The sequence below is a fragment of the Temnothorax americanus genome, unplaced genomic scaffold (genome assembly GCF_048541705.1).
Source record: "Temnothorax americanus isolate GAGA-0224 unplaced genomic scaffold, ASM4854170v1 Scaffold1, whole genome shotgun sequence".
NCBI classification, from domain to species: Eukaryota; Metazoa; Arthropoda; class Insecta; order Hymenoptera; family Formicidae; genus Temnothorax; species Temnothorax americanus.
Window position 1 is genome coordinate 1635488 of NW_027509230.1, and position 25915 is coordinate 1661402.

The window sequence follows — 25915 nt, forward strand, 5'->3', positions numbered from 1 at the left end:
ATATGACTGATTGTAGAAAATTAGCTTTAATAATGAACACGCGATTGACATTCATTGAACGAAAAGTTTTGTTTAAGGCTTACTTTAATAATGTATACGTTACTAAATATATTTATAACGCTACACAATATAATGATAAAAGAAAAAAATAAATCCTTATATATAATAATTAACTAAATCTAATAATAAGTATTTAATAAAGTAATAACGGATATATAAGCACTGCTCAAATTCTATTTAATGTTCATTACACATTGAGTTTCAGAGGATAATTAGCAGTGATTCAGCTCTTTTATGATGAACATTATATAATTATGAATTTAAAAAGTTAGGCAAAATTTATGATCTTGGATTCTATGTATTCTGCAGTTAATTAAATAGCTAAACTAGAAACTCTGATACTATTGCCACCGGCTACTTTTCTCTTTTGCCAAAAGCATCTGTTATCTTTCATGCCACGGCGATAGCTGTTGGACAATTTGGTTCGATAGTTCCAATTGATGTTGAACTGCAGGATGTGAGTATACACCGAGATATCCATAAAGAAGTTTTCGTGGAAACCAGTTTCGATCAGCAGTACCTTGATTTGAGGAGTGTCTTGCGGCTATGGTTGCTCCAGTCGTACCGGCGCCAATTATTATAAAATCAAAAATGTCCGAACTGCGGTGTCTTGTCCAGTGTTTTTTGATTTGAATAATTTATTTCAAGACATTATTCATTCCAATAGCTAATTTTAGTAATTTCGACAACTTTGATTCTCTGATATCATTGTTGTAATTACTGTTATAGTATGTGTGCCCATGTAATAAGTTAAACACTGCACCAATACTGAGAAGATAAAGGAAACTCGACACTTTGTTCAGCACGTTTGAATAATAATTAACTTCTGAATGCCTCGAATAAGATGTAATATTAAAAAATTTGCCTGCGTGCTTAACATATATACTTGTTTCGTTTGAAATTTGTACTTTTTGTAGCGGTCACTGAATGCACGATTACAATAGAGACTTTGTAAAGTTTATAATCTCAAAATGTCATTATGTGTATTTTTATATACTAGTATTCTTCTCTAGACATTTTTAATAGACATTTAAGATGAGTGCAATGTTGCACGCACGACGCCGTTGCGCCATAAATATACGAATAAATGCGATTATTCAGCAATCTTGCTTACCTTAACCTACATATATCTAAATGATTCCGGTATCGGACTTTCAGTCGGGTGGCAGATCAAGGTCTCGAGAATGTGTTAATTTCTTTTAATTAAACTTTTATCTAGTTTCTATTTTTAAATAGTTGTGTTTTTTTCTATGTGTTCTATGTGTGGTTTTCCTTTAATATACTTTGTATATTTCAATTTAAATCAAAAGTGGTTTTTTGGCAAATTATATATATTTGTAAATTATACATATTTGCCTTGCAATACATATTTTTAAAATTTTTATTAATTTTTTTTAAAATAAAATTTTATAAAATTAGAATTAATATTTTTTTTATTTTCTTAAACATTCTCTGTCTCTCACATTTACACTTACAGATACTCTTTGAATTTATGAAATAAATTAACTAATACTCGCGAATTTTCTTTTAAATGCAATTGCTTTTTAAAAGATATATCTCACGACGTATATAATGCATCAAATATGAGAATTTATATTATCGTCATAATTATATAAAGTAAAAACATATATGAGTAAAAATGTATTAAAATAATGCAATTACTTCATAAAAGTTCATTATAATTATGACTTTTCCAAGTAACCCCAGTCTTCTTTGATCATATCTGCCGTTTTTTCGGCGATCATATAAACAGGAATGTTTAGGTGCGCCGATATAATTTCGGGCATAATGGACGCATCTGCTACTCGTAATCCATCAATGCCAATAACCTGCAAAATATTACATATGAATTTATAAAGCACACTCCTGATTATGATATTCCGCATAAATATTCTAATACGTATTTACAAACAAATACTTTTAATTTGGGATCGACGACAGCAGTCGGATCTCCCCTAGGTCCCATTTTACAACTGCCGCAGTAGTGATAAAGTGACGTTGAGAGAATCCTTATTGCGCATTCCCAATAAGCGTCGGAGTCATATTCGTAATTGTTGCATTCAATATAAGTAATGTTTAATAACTGAGGATCGAACGCCTGCATCGCCTTTGTTTGACCAATCTTTAATGCAGTTCTAATCCCAGCAATCATTGTCCTGACGTCGTCTGGATCATCGAAATAATTTGGCACGATCTCTGGTTTAACATTAACGTCGTTAGCTAACAATGTTATTCTACCGCGACTTTTAGGTTTCAACAGTATTGGTAAAACAGACCAGCCATAGCTGCCACTGTACTTATCCCATTCCAGAGTTATAGGATCATTAAGTTCGAATATCCTTGGGAAAATAATATCTTTTATTGCACCACTACCAAGCAATAATTCGATGTCTGGTAAATTATTATTTTTTTCTGGGTGTTTTGTGTTGACGAAACCGAGGGCCTCGCACCCGCCCGGAATCGTAAATAATCCCGTTCGATTTATTATAAAGTCCAATATATGCGAATTAATAGGATTTATCAGATCGAATAACCGTATACCGACCGCTGCGTTTGTTGTAAATGTCAATCCATAGAAAACTGGATGGTCCATGAGGTTCTCGCCGACTGGCGCATCTTGAATTACGTTTATGCCTAGTTCGGAAAGATGTTTCGCTGGTCCGATGCCGGAGAGCATCAATAACTTCGATGATCCAATGGCTCCCGCACATAAAATTACTTCTTTGTTCGCGAACACACGTATTCTTTGCTTATTCTTGACGAATTCTACGCCGATTGCTCGATTTGTAATACGATCGATTAGCACTTTTGTCACCGTACTCTCACGAGTCAAGTGAAGATTGGTGCGATCGTGCACGGGATGCAAGTACGCTCTATTGCTACTCATGCGAGTGCCATTCATGATTGTGGTTTGCAGATATGAGAATCCTATTTCGTTTTTTCCGTTGTAATCTACTAGTGGATATCCTAGCTCCTTGCCAGCTTCTAGAAAGGCCTTTGCTAACGGAGTACGAAATGACGGGTATGCGATATGTACTGGTCCATTGGTACCATGATAGTCAATATCCGATTTTAGCTCTGGAATATCCATTGTTTCCAGTTTTTTGAAATATTGGAGAACGTCCTGGTATGCCCAGCCTTCGTTTCCCATCTCGGCCCACCGATCGTAATCTTCGGCGCCGCCTCTAGTTGCTATCATAAAATTTAGCACGCTGCTGCCACCGACTACTTTTCCACTCGCCCAATGGCAACTATTATTTTTCATGCCCCGACAGTACTTGTTGGATGATTTGGTCCGATAGTGCAAATTTATTTTATTGTTTGTCTGGAGGACGATAGCGAATACTGGGATATCCATAAAGAGGTTTTCACGCGAACCAGCTTCGATCAGCAGTACTTTAATTTGTGGCACTTCGCTTAGTCTTGCGGCTATGGTTGCTCCAGCTGTACCAGCGCCGATCACTATGAAATCGTATCTGTCCCCAAACTGGGGTGTCATATCCGGTAATTCTTGTTCTACATATTGTTGATTCTGCTTCAAGAAATCAATAGTTGAGCTTAGTAATTTTGGCAACGTCCATCCGTTATTACTATTGCCATGAAGACTACTGTAGTATGGGTGCCCATGTAACGAGTTGATTATGGTACTGATACTGAGAACGTGGAGGACACTCCGAATCGTGTTCATCATATTTAAATAATAATTTGCCTTTGAATATGTGGAATAATGTGCAATGATAGAAAGTATGCCTAGATGCTCGTGATATATACCTGGCCTGTAATTTTAAGTGTGCGTTTTATGCAGGGTGTAATAAAAAGATCGAAACATTGAATTATCAAGGAAAAAATATTTTTGGAAGAAATGTTTTAGACAAAAGTTGTAGGATTTAAGAAGATCTATTTGCTGACTGTGTTATACTTTTTGTGGAGTCGTTAAGGTCAAGTCAGGGTCGCTTCAAATTTTTCAATTTAGACTCCTTATTTTTATTGCATATTTTTGTAGTCACGTATATAGTTGAAGTTTGGCGCGTTCTTGGAGCGAAAATTAACATGCGTTTTGTTCCAAAAGTTACAAGTGTGAGGGCAATATTTAAGATCCCTGAAAGTAAAAAAAAATAATTTATTGAGATTTGAGGTTTGGAAGTGCCTCGTTTAGTCGGAAGTAACAGCGCGTACTTGAATATATGTAATTAAATACCGTTAGTGGTCCTTCCTGCGTTTTGTGTCAAGAGATACAAGTGCGAGGGCAATCTTTAAGATCCCTGAAAGTAGAAAAAGATAGTTTGTTGAGATTCGAGGTCCGGAAGTGCCTTGTTCAACCGGAAGTAGCAGCGCGTATTTGTATATACACTGCTCAAAAAAATTAGGGGACCACTTTTTCTCAGTAAATTTTTGCCTATTTTTAAACTGTAATTACTCAGCGAATAATTAGCGTAAAAAAATTTTTGAAAAGAGTTTTACACGGCAAACTCTCTACTCTACAAGGTGCTTTTTATTCAATTTTTATCCAGTTTAATACTCAAATACGTGGTCAGCTTTGAATAAGGACGCATTTGAGATATCCAAAACCTTAAATTTGCAGTCTTCCATCACCGCCTAACAAAAAAATTGGCGAACATAATCATTGATACCATCTCAAAGTACGGACTCTTTCAAATAAAGAAAAAAAACTTGTCCTACGCCGATTATTTAGCCAGATATCATTTAAAGTACTTCTGTTTTTTTTTATGATTTTAGTATTATACCACCGGCATTTGCGTAACTCGATGTGCACTGCGGGGAGATTGCTCGGTCGGATTTTGCACATCATGTATGTATATGTATGGAGTGTACATGTAGAGATTTTTTTTTAAAGTGTTGTTTTTTTGTTGCATTACCGCGCGCAATCTTGATCAGATTGAAGAGGCACTGCGTCAAATTTGGAATAAAATTTCTCAATTCTGATGTAAAAAAATGCATCAATATGAGATCAAGCTTGCGCGAGGTAATACGGCGAAGAGTGACAACACTTCTTACTAAAAGAAACCTTTACATGTACACACATACACATGTACACTCCATACACATACACATATACATACATATGTGATGTACAAAATCCAACCGAGCAACATGCCCGTGGTGCACATCAGGTTACGCAAATCCCGGTATCGTGCTAAAATAATAAAAAAATAGGGGTTACTTTAAATTGCGATATCTCGCTAAATAAATCGGTGTAAAACAAAGTTTTATTTTTTATTTGAAAGGGCAAAGTCCGTATTTTGAGACGATACCAATGATTATGTTCGCCAATTTTTTTGTTAGGCAGCGGAAGGCTGCAAATTTCAAGACTTTGGATATCTCAAATACGTTCTTATTCAAAGCTGATCACGTCTTTGAGTATTAAACTGGATAAAAATTGAACAAAAGCACTTTATAGTAGTTTGCCCTGTAAAATCTGTTTTTAATTTTTTTTACATTAATTATTCGCTGAGTAATTACAGTTTAAAAACGAGCAAAAAACCTGGTGTCTTAATATAATTTTTTTGAGCAGTGTACGAAATTAAAAATTCTTAGATTTTTTCTATGTTTTGTGCCAAACGGTGCAAGTATAAGGACAATATTTAAGATCTCAAAGTAAAAAAAAATAGTTGGTTGAGATTTGAGATCCAGAATTGCTTTGTTCAGCAGGACATAGCAGCGCATACTTGAACACAGAGAGAAATATTTCTTTAGATTTAACAAATTTTCTTAAAATTCTATTCCAAAGAAAATGCATTACAGAAGTCCAACCAAACTAATGTTTAAACTATAAAATGCAATTGTTTGATTTTTCAAATAAAATCTATCTTTACCTTAAAATAAGTATTTTCTCGATAAAAAGTGAATGTTTTTTTTATTGAATGTTTAACTTATACTATTTTATAATTTCAGTCAAAGTATTGTATACTATTGGTATGTGATAAGCCACATGCTTCTAAAAATGAAGCAATATCGTTTAAAACACTCGTTTTAAATCAAACTTTAACGAAATTTTTTTTTGGAAACGAACGAATCAAACTACTTTTCCGATGTTAGCACTCGAAAAAACTGAAGATGACTTGAGCACGACGTGTGTGCCTATACACATTGCTGATGGCTGAACTGAAGCAAAGCGCGGAAAGCTTATGGCACTTGATCCTCCTTGTCTCGGATCGATACGGTCAGTGTCGAAAGATTAAACGAAATACGAAAACGGTGAGCGACTAGAAAATATCCGTGAGTGAGCGATCGCACACACAAACGTCAGCCAGCCCCGTCATCAGAAACTCTCAAACACTTCACGTTCACACTTCATCTTTACTTACCTAATGGTTTTCACGTTCGCACTTGGCAAGCAACAATTTTGCTTCTTTGAAAATGCAGTAAGATGATTGATTTATCAATTATCACGTCGCTCTTGCCGTACAGCCGTTGCGTTCAAGCCGGACGAAATAGGCTAACTTGCTCGCCGAGCGATTGTCTCGATCCGTATATATCCTGTTTTGGCTCGAACCAAAAAAACTAATTAATCGTCATAGTCCGGTCAAATTCTACATTCAAGGTTACAATAATTCCGATAGAGCCAAAAATTCGTACGAATGTTTGGAACACCATTATAAATAAACTGTGAAAAGTCCCCATACATCCCGTGCCTGGAAAAAATTTTATTCAAGGTCAAAGGTGGCAAAAATGGGTTTTTTGTGTTTTTCAGCCGAATGGTAAGTTTTATCATAAAAATAGCTTAAACAATAATTGTAGATCGTGCAATTATCTATAATAATTGTCTCTATACTTTTTTCTGTAAGAGTCACCGTTTCCGAGATATAATCATTCAAAAAGTTGAAAAACGGTGTTCTTCATAATATGCACACGTTTCCACGCCACCTGTGAGGTAGTGTACTTGACGCGTTTTTTTTAACGTGGTTTCCCCGGTAGGCCTATTCCACGAACTATTGTGACCGTATTTAATTCAGCATTATACTATTTAATAATAAAAAATGGAAAATGTTAAAAATAATGAGAGGTGTAAATTGTAATGAATTGGGTTAAATTATTGGTCTGATTCATAACCATCAAATACTTCTGCATCTTCTTCTTCTTCTTGTTCTTCATGTTGTTCGTCTTCTTCTTCTTCTTCTTCTTCCTCTTCCTGCTGAGTGCAAATAGATTGTTCCAAGAGCGATTCATCAGATGTTTCCTCGCTGATATTGTATGAACCCTCTTCTGATGGCGATTCAACATTGGAACACGACTGGCCTTGACAATTAGTACATGCTAATGAACAAAACAATCCAACTTTTTTACAGCCGCATTTAGCATTACATCCCTTTTTACAATTGCAAAAAATTGTGTTGAGAAGTTTTTCCGGTGCAGGTGGGAGTAAAGTCTGGATTGGTTCCAATGTATTGTCGATCAACTTCCAACCCCAGTCCTTTGGATCTAGTTGATTACCAAGCCACACTTGAACTTGATAATATACCCGAAATAGATGTTGTTGAGCAGAAGCAGAGGTTGGAGGAAGACAAGCTAACTGCACTCGTTTTTTGTTACGAGTATTTCTTACAAAACATACGTAGCGGAACTTATCTAAGCAGGTAATTTTTTTTGAAGCTCCGTAGATGGAAAGAAGAAAGCGCATTCCATTCCAGATGTTGCTCAAGGTTACACTGGCGTAGAAGGTGGAGGGCTGACTCGATAGACCGATAGAAAGCTATTGAAACTTGTGTTACAGCTCCAGTGATGTATGTACGCGGCGTACTTATGCATATTATGAAGAACACCGTATTTTCAACTTTTTGAATGATTATATCTCGGAAACGGTGACTCTTACAGAAAAAAGTATAGAGACAATTATTATAGATAATTGCACGATCTACAATTATTGTTTAAGCTATTTTTATGATAAAACTTACCATTCGGCTGAAAAACACAAAAAACCCATTTTTGCCACCTTTGACCTTGAATAAAATTTTTTCCAGGCACGGGATGTATGGGGACTTTTCACAGTTCATTTATAATGGTGTTCCAAACATTCGTACGAATTTTTGGCTCTATCGGAATTATTGTAACCTTACCCCTATTTTTTGGGCTAATTTGACCGGACTATCAAGACTCTTTTGACCATATAAATATTCTTTTTATTAAATTAAATTATTAAATTTTATTGCGAAAAATATTACCTCATTGTCAGTCAGGGTTCGAACTTGGAACCTCCCCCATTCCGTGTAGGGCGTCGTACCAATTCGACCACTGAGACGCATATATCTATCTATATATATATAAATGAATGTATGTATGTATGTATATGTATGTATGTATGTCCTTTATGCACTCTTAAACTATTCGACTGGTTTTGAAAGTATTGTATATGAAGTAGGGATAGAATTTTCCGGGGAGTGTTATAGAATGTATAATTTTTCGTTACCGATCTTTTTGGGAACCGGTATTCGACAATTTTTCATTTTTTTGGGAAATAATTGACTGAATTTTAAAGAAATATATATGAAACAGGAGTAGAATTTTCCGGGGAGTGTCATAATGTGTATAGTTTTTTGTTACCGATTTTCTGGAAACCGGTTTTTCTAATTTTTTTTAATTTTTGGAAAATAATTGACCAAATCTCAAAGAATTGTATATGAAACGGGGGTAGAATTTTCCGGGGAATGTTATAAACTGTATAATTTTTCGTTACCGATTTTTTTGGAAGCTGGTATCAGAAAATTTTAAAATTTTTCGGGAATTAATTGACCGAATCGCAAAAAATTATATATGAAGTAGGGGTAGAAATTCCCGGGGAGTGTTATAAACTGTATAGTTTTTCGTTACCGATCTTTTTGGGAATCGGTATCTTTTTGGAAATTGGTTACGAAATTTTCCAGAGCGGGAGAGAGAGAGAGAGAGAAAGAGAGAGAGAGAGAGAGAGAGAGAGAGAGAGAGAGAGAGAGAGAGACAAACTATTTGCGTGTCTTAATACACATGTTCTCCGGGGCGAAGCCCGTCGGGGCATGCTAGTATGTTAATAAAAATCTTACATTTTTTGCTATTACTTCTGGATTCTGGAATTAAATTTAACAATGGTTATTTCAAGCAATAAATTAATTGTAAATAGTCACTCTTATTTCAGTCAAACATATTTTAGGGGGGACTGGGGCTATGTGCCTATAATTTACGCTTTTTTCAAGTTTACTAAAAAACTAATAAAGATATTTGGCTAAAATTTTAATGGTATAACCTTTCAACCTTGCTATTAAAAAAAAAAAAAAAAACATAATTTAGAATCGTTGATCTTTTAACATTTTAAAGAGGCGAGTTTTTTAAGGAGGTTTTGTTGCTACAAAAAAATGCAGCCAGTTTCATGAAATTTTAATATGTTGTTCTGGAATGCAAAATAGAATTATGTAAATTTTGGGGAAATTTTTCACCGTCTCGTTTTGAAAAAAATCGACTTAAAAAATTGTATTTTTTAACATAGGTTCTTATGGGAAATGACATATTGCACACTTTCAAAATGAAATAAGTGCAAGAAAAAATGCAAATGATAAGGAAAAAAAATATGCACATGTAACTTAATAATTTACAAATAAATGAGTGAAAAAAAGGTGAAGGTTGTCGCACATTTAGTAGAAAAATTAATTATTAAAGAATAAATTGCTTGATTTTTTGTCTGCTCACTCCCACTACTTCAAACGCTAGTGCGCTGTTGCCAAAACCCCTGCGTCCCACTACTCCCCCCGATGAAGCAACCGAATCTCCTTAAGTGGACAAGTCAAGCGTAGAGGGGCTATCTGTCCACTTAATAAAAAACACATTATTTATGTTCAATATGATGAGTTTCTATTGTCCCCTCAATTCTTTAATCTTTTTTTTTTATTTGAGGCCTTTACTTTATCCTCGGCAGCGTTTGAAATAGAAAATACTTAATAATTTAAGACAAACTTATATATTTAACTTGACGTGTATTTTTAAAATAAAAAGTTGGTGACGATTCTTGAATTGCAGGATCAAATAGTTGCTCGTAGGTCACTTTTTTACAGTAGCGAGTGAGAGCCTGAACATTCATTCCAAAGTCTAACGCTGTTTTTACGAAAAGATTCGCGCTCAATTTTTATTCTTTTAATCGCTTTGAATATAATTTTATTAGATATGTTTACCTTATTCGTTTTAAAGAAATTCTTTCTTTTGTAGTTACGCACCATTATCTATTTATAAAAAAACAATTCGTCAATGAAGTGTGGACACATTGCTCCATCAAAAACAGGACAGATAGCCCTGACCACGTTCTTCAGTCTTTAATATGTTGCCAATTTTAGATAATGCGGAATTAAGATTTGACGTTTCTCACACCTGATAACTATATATTAATTGATAATATTATGAATTGCTAACTTTAATTTGAATTAAACTACTGTCGCACAGCAAATTTTTCGACCGTCGAAAAATGTGAATAATTGTTTTCGCTTTTTTTTTAACGTATACAGCGTCTGCGAGAGAGATCGCAAGAAAACAAATAACATTTAAATGTTTTATTTCAATCTATCGCAGGAAGTAATTCTGTTTTCCTGAGTAATATTTCGTGTAATCAAAGAAAATGTTATCGTCGTCGAAACATATTATTTCAAACAATCGTATTTTTTTTGTTAAACAATATGGTTTAATGCAATAAAACTACAAAATTTGCATTCGACAAAATAATGTTTGTTTAAAGTAATATTGTTTCCATGAAATAAAAATATGATAGAAATAATGAATGTAAATAAATATTTTTCTCTGTGAAATATATGCGTTCCAAATTTTAGTAGTTTTTCCTGGGTTTCGCGCCAAAAGGTACAAGTGCGAGGACGATATATAAGATTCCTGAAAGTAAAAAAAAAAAAAGTTTATTGAGATTTGAGGTCAGGAAATGCTCTGTTCACAACGCGATTCGGTTTTTGACAATGAGGCAATTTATCTCTGTGTGGTAAAAACAAGCAAGCAATTACAAGGGGGTAATTGTAACGCTACAATTGTCTGCAGGCATTGATATTACTATTCCGTTGTTTATTTGGTCTATATTTGGATAAGTAAAAATTAAATAGTCTTTATATATATGAATAATTGCGTGTTTCGAGAGTGCCGTTAAATCCATTAAATCCGTTTTTAATTAACAAAGTTGCTCACAGATACTAACACTTAACATTTATCAAACTGTAAGAATATATTACGTACCACACAACTATTCAAGATGTAAAGTAAATATAAATAGAGTAAAGATCAAGTGAATTGCAGGCAAAAAACAATATTGAAGTTTAATTAAATTTCAAGAGCCTTTTTATATGGTTTCTATTTAAATAATTGAGTTTTTATGTGTAATTTTCCTTCAAAATACTTTGTATACTTCAATTTAAATCAAAAGTGGTTTTTTGCCAAATTATATATATTTGCAAATTATACATATTTGCATTGTCATATCTTTGGAGAAGACTTCATTAATCTTTAAAAATAAAAGTTTATAAAAAAGAATTAATACTTTTTGTTTTCTTGAATATTCTCTGTTCCTTACACTTACATTTCAAATTTATAAAATAAATTAACTAATACTCGAATTCTTTCTTAAATACAATTGCTTTTTGAAAGATACCTCACAAATAGTAAATCAAATATGAGCATTTATATTATCGTCGTAATTATAAAGTAAACATGTATGTGAGTAAGAAATAATAAAATAAAGTAATGCAATTACTTCATAAAAATTTATTATAATTAAGACTTTCCCCAGTCTTCTTTGATCATATCTGCTGCTTTTTCGGCGATCATATGAACAGGAATGTTTGGGTGCCCCGATATAATTTCGGGCATAATGGACGCATCTGCTACTCGTAATCCTTCAATACCAATAACCTGCAAAATATTACATATGAGTTTATAAACTACATGCTGCTTATTATGATATTCTGCTTGAATATTTTATTATGTTTTTACAAATACCTTTAATCTGGGATCAACGACAGCAGTCGGATCTCCCCTAGGTCCCATTTTACAAGTGCCGCAAGTGTGATAAAGTGTCATTGAGAGAATCCTTATTGCGCATTCCCAATAAGCGTCGGAGTCATATTTGTAATTGTTGCATTCAGTATAAGTAATGTTTAATAACTGAGAGTCGAACGCCTGCATCGCCTTTGTTCGACCAATCTTTAATGCAGTTCTAATCCCAGCAATCATTGTCCTGACGTCGTCTGGATCATCGAAATAATTCGGCACGATCTCTGGTTTAACATTAACGTCGTTAGCCAACAATGTTATCCTACCACGACTTTTAGGTTTCAACAATACTGGTAAAACAGTCCAGCCATAGCTGCCACTGTACTTCTCCCATTCCTGAATTATGGAATTTTTAAGTTCTAATAACCTTGGGGTCAGAAAATCTTTCAATGTAAAACCGGTAAACAATAATTCAATGTCTGGTAAATCGCTTTGCTTTTCTGGGTATTTTGTGTTGACGAAACCGATGGCATCGCCCCCGTTCGGAGTCGTTAACGGTCCAATTCGATTTATTATAAAGTCCGATATATACGAATTAATAGGATTTATCAGATCGATGAACCGAAATGAACCGACCGCTGCGTTTGTTATGTATGTTATTCCGTAGAAGATTAAGTGGTCCATAAGGTTCTCGCCGACTGGCGCATCTTGGACGACGTTTATGCCCAGTTTTACAAGATGTTTCGCTGGTCCGATGCCGGAGAGCATCAATAACTTCGATGATCCAATGGTTCCCGCACATAAAATTACTTCTTTATTCGCGAACACACGAATTCTTTGCTTATTCTTGACGAATTCTACGCCGATTGCTCGATTTGTGATACGATCGATCAGCACTTTTGTCACCGTGCTCTGAAGAGTCATATGGAGATTGGTACGATCGTGCACGGGATGTAAGTACGCTCTATTGCTACTCATGCGAGTGCCATTCATGATTGTGGTTTGCAGATATGAGAATCCTATTTCGTTTCTTCCGTTGTAATCTACTAGTGGATATCCTAGCTCCTTGCCAGCTTCTAAAAAGGCCTCTGCTATCGGAGTACGAAATAGCGGGTATGCGATATTTACTGGTCCATTGGTACCATGATAGTCAATATCCGATTTTAGCTCTGGAATATCCATTGTTTCCACCTTTTTGAAATATTGGAGAACGTCCTGGTATGCCCAGCCTTCGTTTCCCATCTCGGCCCACCGATCGTAATCTTCGGCGCCGCCTCTACTTGCTATCATAAAATTTAGCACGCTGTTGCCACCGACTACCTTTCCACTCGGCCAATGGCAACTATTATTTTTCATGCCACGGCAGTACTTGTTGGATGACTTGGTCCGATAGCGCCAATTGACGTTGTTATTCGCCTGGAGGAGAGAAGCAAACAATGGGATGTCCATAAAGAGGTTTTCATGGGAACCAGCTTCAATCAGCAGCACTTTGTCTCGAGGTATCTCACTTAGTCTTGCGGCTAGAGTTGCACCAGCCGTACCGGCACCGATCACTATAAAATTGTATCTGTCTCCAAACTGGGGTGTCATATTCGGTAATTCTTGTTCTACATATTGTCGATTCTGCTTCAAGAAATCAATAGTTGAGCTTAATAATTTTTGCATCGTCCATCCGTTATTACTATTGCCATGAAGACTACTATAGTATGGGTGCCCATGTGACGAGTTGATTATTGTACCGATACTGAGAACGTGGAGGAGACTCGGAATCTTGTTCAACATATTTGAATAATAATTGGCCTTTAAATATATGTTGAATAATGTGTAATAACAGGAAATGTGCCTGGTCGTTCGATATATCTGGTCTTTTAAGTTTACACCTTATATGCTGTCACTTTTCACGACTATAGTAGAGGCTTCATAAAATTTAACTGAACAATTTTAGATTCTTTGTGTATTATACATAGTTTTATATGCTTGTGTCCCCTCCAAAGAATTCGTAAGATTGTATTAATGTCACGACGAAGAGATAGAGAAAAAAATGGCTATTCTTTCCTCCAGACTAAAGAAATAAATGACTATTGCGCTATTTCACATTTGGCAGGAGTCTTTTTTAAACTTATCATGTATGTTAATATTTTGTTTTTGCAACATCGGTTCTTCTGAATTATTAATTATATGCGACTTACCTTTTGATTAATATTTATGTCATAATAGGCAACTTGTTTTAACGGCGCAGGAATGCCGATAGTAATGTGAAAAATTAACCTATTGCGTAATCTAATATTTGATAGAAGTTTTTTAATATTTTCAATGTAATGTTTTAATATTTTACTTTTTCAACGTTAGATCTTCTAAATTGTTAATCTTTTATTATACATTATTTATTTGGTCCATGTTGTCGAATTGATTTTGATATCTGATTTTCGATTAAATAATAAACTGAACTTTCTAGAGAATACGCCTTTTAATTTTCATCGAGACCTCATGCTTTTGTGAGCATTCTTGTGTTTTGTCTCAGTCATGTAGGTCATATTTACGTACATCGATTTTTTTCCAGCATGATTTGTGGGGTCATCTTATGAAACGTTTGACTTTATTGCATGCAATATTTTTTGATATAATGATAAAACAACTTTTTCTTATGTCTTATGAGATATTGTAAAATTCAAAACTTGACTGGAGGTTCTGTTCTAGGATGCGTATTTTGTTTAATATGGTATAATATAAAATATGCCTGTAGGCCGAGAAAAAGGAGAGATCACGTTGCTATTTAATTCATAAATAAAAATGCAATTTTTGCTGAATAAAACCATTTAAAATAATTGAAATTGCTGAAAATATTTTTTACAAAAAATTGTAATTACTATCATTTTTTCAATAATATTTTTTGTATATTTTCAAGGTACGTTTTGTTAGCTGCTGTCGAAACAGATACAAGATGTATAATGCAAAATCGATAAAAGTCACATTTACACATAAATATGATAAATCAATTCTATTATTTTTAATGTTTTTTTGTAATGTTTAATATGTAGTTCTCTTATACTATAATATAGTGCAATATTATGAATTAGCATTTTACAATTTTTTGGTTAGTAAACGCAAATTTTCTTCCATGTACAAAAATGATTTTTCTTAACGCGAGCGTGAAACTGGCCGCTTTTCGCACTTGTTTTGAGTGAGCAAAACGATCCATTTGGCAATCGATGACGTAAGCGTTGAGAAATGGAGCCATTTCTTAACTAGTGGAGAAATGAAATTGTAAACATTAAGAAATGGCTTCATTTGCTCACTCAAAACAAACGCCAAAAGCGGCCTATTTCACGCTCTTGTTAGGAAAAATTGTATGAACAACTCGTGGGAAGAGTGGTCGAGCCCAAATGAGTGTGATGGTCGCACGAGCGAAGCGACGTGCGACCAACTTCACACTCATTCCGAATCGACCACTTTTCCTACTACACGGAAAACCCAATTTGCAATGAAAGATGATGCATAGATTACTGGGTAAATGTTAATGGTTATGCACCGTAAGATAGCGTGGTGATCACTGTCGTCTTTTATTTCGTATAATAGAGAGAGTACAGTAATTCTTTTATTTTAACAGTTTGGCAAGTGTTAAAGGTTCATAATTAAATTATTATTTGGTAATTATTGTTCGGTCTGAATGTGTGTAATTTTTATTGTTATTTGAATGTACTGCAATATATTGTTTAATTTTTTTATTTTTTACATTAATGGTAGATTATTTTACATTTCGCATTATTTGTCTAGAAGATCATACAGAAATAAAAACTGACATTGCGCGCGGCGAAGTCCTGATCTTCGATATAAACAATATACTTGTCGTACTTCGGTATAAACAACAATGTTGTATGAATATAAATAAGAAATATTAATTTTATTAAATTATTATATATATAATGAATATATATACAATGAATTTGTTGTAATATTATATAAGTTGAACTATGAAGACTACGATCGTTAGGTATGCATCGACTGTCGGCATACCTACACATTATTCTATACAAATTTTATGTTATATACGATACATATATATATATATATATATGTATAATATTTTAATATATTTGAGAATTACATAAAATATTTTATGTAATAAATAAAATAGTATTTTTTGTGGAATTCAATAAAATAATTTTAATTTTGTTTTAGTTTATGAAATTTATTATAACCAGGAAGAAATACAATGTGATAGTAGAAAAAAACTTATAAAATATTAAGAATTTTAAAACCTTGCAAAATATTTGCAAAAAATACTTGCCGATTATTTTAAACTATAAAGGGAGCTTTTCAGCAAGCGACACAAGTTGACACAAGTGCCGTTTTGTTTTTGTTACTTATTGTCAAAAAAGAAAGATAGAATGACGTTAGTGTCGACCTTTGTCGCTTGCTGGAAAGCTCCCAAAATATAGAATGCTTAATAGTGTGAATGTTACGATTTTCTTTTAATTAGACTTTACATGCGTTTTTCTTTTGATGTAATGACAAGAGGAGAATGAGTTTTCCGATATATTTGGATTTATTTGTATTTGCAGCGTTATTCATGAATCGTTTATTCGTGTCCGTTTGCGCTGTTTATTTGGTGTGGAACTGACTTAAGAAATTAATTATTCTAATATATGTACAGGATGTCTTATATATATATATATATATATATATAAAGATTAAGAATAATAACATCTCATTTTTGTAACCGTTATATCGATATTAACAAGAGGAATAATAATCTGTTTTTGGCTTTAGCACTATGTATTGCATCACACATAGCGTGCGAATTTTAATTCATTAATTTTAAATGCTTGTATTCAAAAACTATTATAGTCTCGACATTTTGGTATTAGAATTTTTGTCTGAATCGTTTAGGTGTTGTTACAGTTTTTACGGGACATCTTGTATATATAAAATAAAAAATTTAATATTTATCAAACTGTAAGGATACACATATTACGCGATTAGCTATTCAAGATATAAAATAAACATAATACAGCAACAGAATTAATTAAATTGCGGAAATGGAACAGCATTAATGTTTGATTAAATTTCAAGACCTTTCTATGAAGTGATTTTTCTCTAATAGATAAATATAATTTCTCATTTGTCTTAAAAAAAACTCTTTTTTTGCGATCTACACACACACATTTGTATTGTTTATTTTTCCAAAAATATTTTTTTAACCTTTAAAAATTTGAACTAATTCTATCAGAATTAATATGTAGCTTTTCCATTTTCTTGAATATTATTTTACTCTTACAATTTTCTAAACTAAATCGACCAATACTCGAACTAACTCTTTTAGTTCAATTTCTTTTTGAAAGGTATACTTCGAATAATACAATGAGGTAAATGTTTAGTATAACGCTCTCCCCTCCGATTTTTTTAAAACTTTGTAAAATTACTTATTTTTGTGTGTAAAAAAACATTTTGAGAAGGAAAATCGTCGCTCAGGTCTCGTTTTTTAAAAATTTAATTTCAAAGTTTTGTGTCGGTAAGGTAGGAAAATGATAATTTACGTTTGGGCATACACACGTGTGTGTGTGCCTTGCTTTATAGAAGTTCTGATTTTCTTTAAAGCAGGACATTTACACGTGTGTGTGTGTGCCCTGCTTTAACGAAAATCACAATTTCTATGAAGCAGGACATACACACGTGTGTGTGTGTGTGCCCTGCTTTAACGAAAATCACAACCTCTATAAGGCAGGGCATACACGTGTGTGTGTGTGCGTGTGCGTGCGTGCGTGCGTGCGTGCGTGCGTGCGTGCGTGCGTGTGTGTTACCCATGACGAAATAAAGTTGCGCAGTATTTTAAAAACGTAAATTATCATTTTCCTACTTTACCGACATCAAAACTTTGAAATTAAATTTAAAAAAAAAACGAGACCTGAGCGACGATTTTCCTTCTCAGAATGTTTTTTACACACAGAAATAAACAATTTTACAAAGTTTTAAGAAAATCGGAGGGGAGAGCGTTATACTAAACATTTACCTACAATGAATTTACGTGTTTGTACTATTACCACAATCGTAAGGCGGTACTAAAAAAATACAGCAAATTAATATAATTACTTTATAAAAGTTTACCCTCTATCGTGTGACGTGACTTCTTCAAATAATCCCATTCTTCTTTGATCATATCTGCCGCCTTCTCGGCAATCATAAAACTAGGTATATTTGTGTGGGCCGATACAATTTCGGGCATAATGGACGCATCTGCCACTCGTAATCCTTGAATGCCGATCACCTGCAATATATTGTATACGAACTCACAAATCAGGATATACACTTGCACATTACATTACTTATTATACTTCGCGCAAATATCCTAGTGAATTAAAGAAAAATACCTTTAATTTAGGATCAACGACAGCAGTTGGGTCTCCCCTTGGTCCCATTTTACAAGTCCCAGAATAATGATAAAGCGTGGAAGATATTATCCTTATCGCGCATGCCCAATAAGCATCAGAGTCATATTCGTAATTGTTGCATTCCGTATAAGTAATGTTTAACAATTGGGAATCGAACGCTTGCATCGCCTTTGTCCGACCAATACTTAACGCAGTTCTAATCCCAGCAATCATTGTCTTCATATCGTCTGGGTCGTCGAGATAATTTGGTACGATTTCTGGTTTAACATTAATGTCATTAGCCAATAACGTTATCCGTCCACGACTTTTTGGTTTCAACAATGCTATCCCAGTGCTCCAACCATACGTGTCAGCGTATTTGGCCCATTCCTGACGTACATATTTGTTAAAATTGAGCACTTTTGGAATAACATAATCTTCTTTAAGTGTACCACCAGCGAATAATAGTTCGATATCCGGTAGATCGTCATATTTTTCTGGTCGTTTTGTGTTTATGAAACCGAGGGCCTCGCATCCACCTGGAATTGTGAGCGGTCCTGCTCGGTTTATTAAAAAATCCGTTATGTATGGATTGAAAGGGTTAACAATTTCGGGCATTATTAAACTTATCGATGCGTTCATTGTCCACGTTAATCCGAAGAACGTTAGGTGATCCATAAGGTTCTCGCCGACAGGCGCATCTTGAACTACGTTTATACCTAGTTTGGTAAGATGTTTCGCTGGTCCGATCCCCGAAAGCATCAACAATTGAGATGATCCGATGGTACCTGCACTTAGAATCACTTCTTTGTTCGCGAACACACGTATAGTTTGATTATATTTGACGAATTCTACGCCGATTGCTCGATTTGTACTAGGATCGATCAACACTTTTGTCACCTTGCTCTCAAGAGTTACGCGAAGATTGTTGCGATCGCGCGCGGGCTTCAAATACGCCCTATTGCTGCTTATGCGAGTGCCGTTTATGATCGTGGTCTGCAAATATGAGAATCCTATTTCATTTTTCCCGTTGTAATCTACTAGTGGATATCCTAGCTCCTTGCCAGCTTCTAGAAAGGCTTTTGCTACCGGGGTATGAAATGATGGGTATGCAATATGTACTGGTCCATTAGTACCATGGTAGTCATTATCCGATTTCAACTCCGGGATTTCCATTGTTTCCAGCTTTTTGAAATACTTGAGAACGTCCTGATATGCCCAGCCTTCGTTTCCCATCTCGGCCCAGCGATCGTAATTTTTGGCGCCGCCTCTGCTTGCTATCATATAATTTAGGACGCTACTTCCGCCAACTACTTTTCCCGTTGGAAAAACACAACTGTTTCCTTCCATGCCTAAACAATACTTATCGGATGGCTTGGTCTGATGTTTTCGGTTGATATTGGTTGATTGCAGTATGCCAGCAATTAACGGTACATCCATGTATAGACTTTCAGAGGGTCCATCTTCGATTAGTAGCACCTTAATCTGAGAAATTTCGCTTAACCTCGCGGCTATAGTCGCACCAGCCGTACCAGCGCCGATCACTATAAAATCAAACGTGTCTCCAAATTCCGGTGTCGTGTCCGGTACCTGTTCGGCTATATAACGTCGACTTTCTTTCCAGAAATCTAGGGTCCCTCCAACCAGCCTTAGCACATTCATTAATCTTGAGCCTCCTGTATCATTGCCGTAAAGATAGCTATACTTGTTTGGTAGGTACAGTTGTAATAGGCCTATCATGATGGCGATTAGAACAGTAACGATTGCCGTCTTTTTCATCGTGTTCTTTGAAATAATTGTCCTTCAGTTGTTTCTTGCAGCGTATTGATGAGAAGCTGGATCCGGATGCTCGATATATACCTGCGTTATAACATATATTTATGTAGATATCGCAACGTACGCAGGTTGTAAAGTAAACAGGTGTAAAGTAGAAGTCACATTATTAAACTAAGCCTCAATCCGATGTTTACACGTTTGGTCGAAACTATTGGGAGTTTTCTCTCAAATGCATTTAAATTATCATCGAATCGTCATAAATCTTACCGTGGGTATTTTTGGAACATCCTGTATCTCATGCTCACTTATCTCAGTCCGAAATTCGTCTCGTGACATATATAAATGTTATTTTTATTATTTTTTATGTGACTAAATTATTGATTCGTGACGCGATTCGTGTCGAATTATGTAGAGGCGAAAATTTTTTGACTCAGTTTAATATGTAGACGCTGAATGTACCGTGAGATAACGTAATACATTCTGGCACACAAAAAGGTCGGATCACATATTCATTTAAAAAAGAAACTAATATCTCTGAAAATCCTCGATTATTTAAATCATTGGATTTCAAAGATAGCAATTTGTTATCCATGGGAAATAAATTTTATATTTTTGATTTGTATAATATTTTACGAACAAATAGATGAGTGATATTGATTCTTGGTGCTTAGCTGATTTTGGCTTTTAATTTGCATTCACTTTACTTTTTCAAATTCTAAATAAGTTGAATAGAATTGTCTGGAATGGTACTTGGTAACTAGTAAATATAATTGGACCTAAAAATCTTAAATATTTTAATAAACATAATCAAGATGTACGATTAAAAATTAAAAATTTGTTTTAATTTAGAATGATTCTATAGTTTATACACCGTATATTTATGCGGACAACGAACTGGAAGAATTAGCATTATCATCGGTATATAAAAGTCAAGGTCTATGACTTAACTATGACTATTAATAGGATATACTTAAACTTGAGTTCTATTCGTTAAGCTTCAAACTAGCTTAAAACTTTGACATTATAATTGTAATTATTATATTATTATGTAGTTAAGATGTTCGATTCTAATTAATTTTTGGAAAGCGCAATTAATAGGTATAATTTAGAACTATATTTAAGAGTTTACATTTACTTTTCTATTAAAAGATGATATAAAAATGTAGAAATTTGAAACGTGATTATCTGAAAATTTATGCGAAAATTAATAAAAATAATAATATTTTCTGTAAATTTTTGCGTATCTTAATAGCAATATAGTCTGCAATAAAAATATGTATAAGATGATGAAGAAATATATTATATTTATGCTGTATATTAATAATATGAGAGAGAGAGAGAGAGAGAGAGAGAGAGAGAGAGAGAGAGATTTCTCTTTATTATAAATCAGAAATAAATGGCAAGCAGATGTTGTGTTTTGGTTATGAAATATTTAAAATTAAGAAAAAAATGTAAATTTACTTTATTTAGAAGTATCACATTTTGAACTATAAAAATGTATAATGACATAATATTTATTGAAAAAATAGTCTGATCTTACATTGTTGTACAAATTAATAAATGTCAAGCTTGTTTTCTTTTAAATAACTTATTTTTGCCGTTAATTTTTTAAGATTTATCGAAAAAACAAAATGTACAGTTTTTTGTGTGATGACAGCTGTTTATGACAGTAGAATTGATGTGTTTAGATATTCATCAAAGTCCAAGGTTCAAATAAGAGAAAGTCAAAGCAACGGCACTTCAAAAATACGAGAAGTCTAATTCAAATATATTATTAAATAAGGTTATTCGACATCTACACACACACTTAACGTCGTTAATTAATTATTCTTACTTTTATAGCTATGCTGACATTACGTAACCTATATTTCGTATTTATTTAATATCTTATTTGTTTTAAGTTAATATGAACACGATATATGTATACAGCGAAAGAATCAACTAGCGTCGTAAAATGAGGTCAGACGTTTGATTCGAATTTACATACTCTTTAGCATCGTCTATAATGGCAGCAGTAAGTATGCAGTAAGACGTAAGCAGTAAGTTATTGACTTGTGATAGTAGCTTAAGGCGTGGCCAGCTTAATGGAAACCTGGGAGATTTCCATGACCGCTATACACTTCTTTAGATATAAAAGGGACAAAAAATGTCATGGAAAAATCATGAAATTTTTTGAATTTTCTGGAATTTCGTTAAATTCTTAAAAAATGACATTTTCTGTCCTTTTTTTATCTAAAGATGTGTATAACGGTTATGGAAATCTTCCAGGTTTCCATGACCGCTAGACACCTTGGCTTTGAAGCCTACTTTAAGCGATTCATAATTTGTCAGATTTTATGAAAGTTTGCCGGTTATGCGGGGAAAAGAGTGAGGATAACTTATATTACTTTATAAATTTTTAATGTATATATTCTTGATATATGTGTGCATATTTTTCAATATATATTCTGTTCTGATTCTTCTATCATTTCTCATATTACACGACACATAAAATTACAAATAATGTACTATCCTGACATAAATTTTAAATAGCATATAGTGAGCTTAAGAATGAATCGGAAAATTTTACTGAGCTTAAGAAAAAAAAAATGAAACAATATTAGCCTTAACCACAGGTAATCACTGTTGCGATCAACGATCAACGATCGAATCCGTGTACTTTATTATCCATGTATCATAGTTTGTCCATTTCACTGCTGCTCCTGGCTTCGCGGTTCATCGCTTATCACTCGCAGATGCGCCGATCTCAGGCGGCCTCAGCGAGCGCGGCTTTCCGGATTTCTCGCGAAAGCGTACCCGCTGCCAAGAACGTAACGAGAAGTATACACGCAGGCAAGTATCGTGGATCGGCTCCAAAACAAGCTACATTTGCGCGGCAACACCGACGACGCGACATTAGACGCGATTTCCTCGCGTTATATACGACGAATATGTCGAGTAAAGGAGAAATAAGAAGGAATAGAGTGCTTCTATTTATCGCGCGCAATACAGTGTGTGCCTATTTATCATGCCGATAATATATCACGAATTCTATTAAACTTTAATCTAATACTTGCCTAGTTGTATGATAAGAGTAAACAAGATCATATAGAATATAGGAATAATCACACAGAAAAACAAGAAGAATCAAATCAACATTAATATACTTGTATTACGCAAGAATATCTAATCTTGAAATGAGATTATGCTGCGTTAAACGAAGAAAACTTGCTTGAATGAAGTCATTCATATAGTTAAACAAAGTTTTATATGGTTCAATTAAGAAAAAAATTGAAATTTTTATAAGAAGATTATATATTGTCGCGTATATACAAGTATATCAGTGTTGATTTGATAATAATAATAATAATAATAATAATAAAACCACAAAGATGGTTGTACTAAAGTCTTCTATGTTGGAACAACATTATAAAAACTTTCACACATGTAGAACTAATTAACATTTAACATGTTTAATGACATGATTGACGTGATGCGGAAAGAATCTTTTTTAACTTTAGCTAGCTACACTTTTTTTTACGTGGGGAAATCTTTAACTATTGGGATCCCGGGCCATAAACCCGGTTTACCCAATAGCCCCCCGTTTAACAGGGGGGAAGACCCCCTCGCCTTCCTGGGAGAGGAGCGAGGGGAGTGTGGGATTCCACGCGTGCCACGAATGACACGCGCAGCCTACCCACACTAAAACCCCACGGATGTCCATCTCTGCGTCGTGTATAGTATGATTCGCCACTTCGTGGATTGTGAGACCGCTGGACTTTGTCGCATTGTCATTTTCATTCTAATTAATATTTTTAAGTTTCTACTGTAGAAATTAGAAATACAGAATTAAATGTTTATAATAATATCTGATAAAAAAAATGATTTAAATTTAAACTGAATTTATTATAAGAAAACTAGTAAATTATGTTATTATGTGAAAACTAGAAAACCGAAAAACGTTCAGCGGTCCATTGGACCGGAGTGTGGCGAGCTACAAGTCTCATACAATTATTTAAAGCAAAAAAAGATTGCTACTACTATATATAAAAAATGCTTTCTATACTATGAATAATCCCCGGTTATTGTCCGGATGAAGTATGAAAAACACAAAAGTAATAAAATGGTAGCATTTCGAAAGAAAAACCTTTTGCCGTTTTTTTAAATTATAAACAAGAATTAATTAATTACAACTATAAAAGAATTTTATGTTCGGTAAAACCTGAAGTCCTTCGGGCAATCTATGGAAATATCATGGACACTATAATCTAAAAAATATAATTTCGGGAAAAGAATTAATATCTTTTGCTGATTTCAATATGCGTATATGTTAAGTAGCTTTTTTAATATTTTTATGTATATTTAATCACTTATTCCAAAGGGCAAAGTTATATACAGTATTCTTTTTTGTGCTCATAAACAAATTTTGTTTTTTATTTTCTTGCTGTAATTTTTGCTTCTAAGCGCTTTTTGCTTGATTTTTTATCGATCATTAATCATCTAGCGGTTATAAATAACTATTAGTTTTCTAGATTTAATCGAAATATTATGGAAATATTTGAAGATGTAAGATTTGGAAAATATGGCAAAAAAGAAAATCTTAAAAATTTTGTACTTTTAAAAATTATTTTTAATTACCGAAGAAAATAGTTACTGAAATAAACGTGACTGAAATTTTTTCAGTGCTCATCGTTGAACGCAAAGCGCTCGAAGTTGGCGGCGGGTTAATTAGTATCGGTTACAGAAAGCTTCTGCAAGAGGACAGCGCGAGAGACATGCCGGTGATCGTTCATACGTCCGTTTGATAAATCGCGAGACGAAATCCGAGCATCGCGGTGCTCATCGCCCGAGAGAGAGGTTCGCAAAAACGAGCCCGATAACAATGCCATGCTAAACCCGGTGCCGTTTCGTCACGGCGCGGTCGACTATGAAAATAACTTGGGATTAATTAGCATTAACGAGCACTATTGACAAGCAAACGGAAGAAGCATGTGAAAGATATATATTTTGTGTTACTTAACTGAAATTTAGCTATATTTTATTTCGCATTCGCTCGTGTATTCGCTTGAGTTCCATTCATTCCCTTTACAAAAGAAACTTTTTTTATATGATACGAAATCTCTCTCTCTTTCTTGTATAAAAAAAACTTTTTCTTTGTACGTCAAACCGAGTCAGCTTTGAATTTTTACTCTCTTTTTTTTGTAGTTGATATTATACTTCCATTATATTACACAAGTCGGGTACTCTCAGAGAAGAATTTGAAACAATTGAGAGAGTTTTATATATGAGAAAACAAAGTTTTCGAATTTTACGATATTTAGATATGAATTCTCAGTACAATGACAAAATTACAACTGAGATAGGACTGAGATAAGACTGAGATAAGACAGCGCAACCTGTACATAATTCACTAAATGATATGGCACAATAGCGACACAACTGCTCTCTCGGGTGAGTTCGTGAAAATTGAGCAATGTCGATTTAACTGTAAATAGTACATGTATCACAAACTTTTTTCCTGTACGAATAATTCAAAAAGGGCGATTTTTTAGTTGTGTCGTTGTTGCAGCAAATGAGCGAATTATGTAAAATAATATGTAAAAATGTTCAAAACAAAATTTTTATGGTGTTAAAGGTACTTTCAGATACATAATGAAGCATCCAGATTTTTCGAAAACATATTTTTTGAAATATCTTTAGATCCTCACTACCTACTATTGTTTTTAAGAATTTTGAAATGTTCTTATATCCAAATTAAAGCTTATTTAAACACA

General features: G+C 33.8%; 4 protein-coding genes across 8 annotated transcripts in view; 1 reads left to right on the plus strand and 3 right to left on the minus strand.

Annotated features, from left to right (window-relative positions):
• The window catches only part of Nau (myogenic-determination protein nautilus), a 60414-nt gene that overhangs the window by 24128 nt on the left and 10371 nt on the right, over window positions 1-25915 (plus strand). The window lies entirely within an intron of this gene.
• On the minus strand, window positions 1516-11584 carry LOC143898002 (glucose dehydrogenase [FAD, quinone]-like). 2 transcript variants are annotated; one of them, XM_077407008.1, is made up of 5 exons: window positions 6387-11584; window positions 4259-4322; window positions 3980-4159; window positions 1979-3836; window positions 1516-1889 (listed from the first exon to the last, which is right to left on the minus strand). In XM_077407008.1, the coding sequence occupies exons 4-5, from the start codon at window positions 3749-3751 to the stop codon at window positions 1743-1745; spliced, it is 1920 nt and encodes a 639-aa protein (XP_077263134.1). In that variant the 5' UTR covers window positions 3752-3836; window positions 3980-4159; window positions 4259-4322; window positions 6387-11584; the 3' UTR covers window positions 1516-1742. The 2 variants fall into 2 exon arrangements, with proteins under 2 accessions (XP_077263134.1, XP_077263141.1); XM_077407015.1 differs by lacking the exon at window positions 6387-11584 and adding an exon at window positions 5895-6342 and having other exon boundaries at window positions 1979-4159.
• On the minus strand, window positions 11785-14117 carry LOC143898015 (glucose dehydrogenase [FAD, quinone]-like). The gene is made up of 2 exons (XM_077407027.1): window positions 12025-14117; window positions 11785-11937 (listed from the first exon to the last, which is right to left on the minus strand). The coding sequence occupies exons 1-2, from the start codon at window positions 13798-13800 to the stop codon at window positions 11800-11802; spliced, it is 1914 nt and encodes a 637-aa protein (XP_077263153.1). The 5' UTR covers window positions 13801-14117; the 3' UTR covers window positions 11785-11799.
• Window positions 15714-25915, minus strand: part of LOC143897968 (putative GMC-type oxidoreductase Mb1310) — a 32416-nt gene continuing 22214 nt past the window's right edge. For all 4 annotated transcript variants that reach the window (XM_077406995.1, XM_077406983.1, XM_077406989.1 and 1 more), the window contains exons 2-3: window positions 18387-20246; window positions 15714-18283 (exon numbers count right to left, since the gene is read on the minus strand). In XM_077406995.1, the coding sequence (XP_077263121.1) occupies window positions 18110-18283; window positions 18387-20165 (1953 nt within the window). In that variant the 5' untranslated portion in view covers window positions 20166-20246 and the 3' untranslated portion in view covers window positions 15714-18109. The remainder of the gene's footprint in view (window positions 18284-18386; window positions 20247-25915) is intronic.

Excerpts from the sequence above, each read along its gene's own strand:
- LOC143898015 (XM_077407027.1), bottom strand. The coding sequence starts at position 13,800 with ATGTTGAACAAGATTCCGAGTCTCCTCCACGTTCTCAGTATCGGTACA. Across the intron at positions 11,938-12,024 it reads TCGTTGATCCCAGATTAAAG|GTTATTGGTATTGAAGGATT; the intron begins GTATTTGTAAAA and ends AATATTTTGCAG.
- LOC143898002 (XM_077407008.1), bottom strand. The coding sequence starts at position 3,751 with ATGATGAACACGATTCGGAGTGTCCTCCACGTTCTCAGTATCAGTACC. Across the intron at positions 1,890-1,978 it reads TCGTCGATCCCAAATTAAAA|GTTATTGGCATTGATGGATT; the intron begins GTATTTGTTTGT and ends AATATTTTGCAG.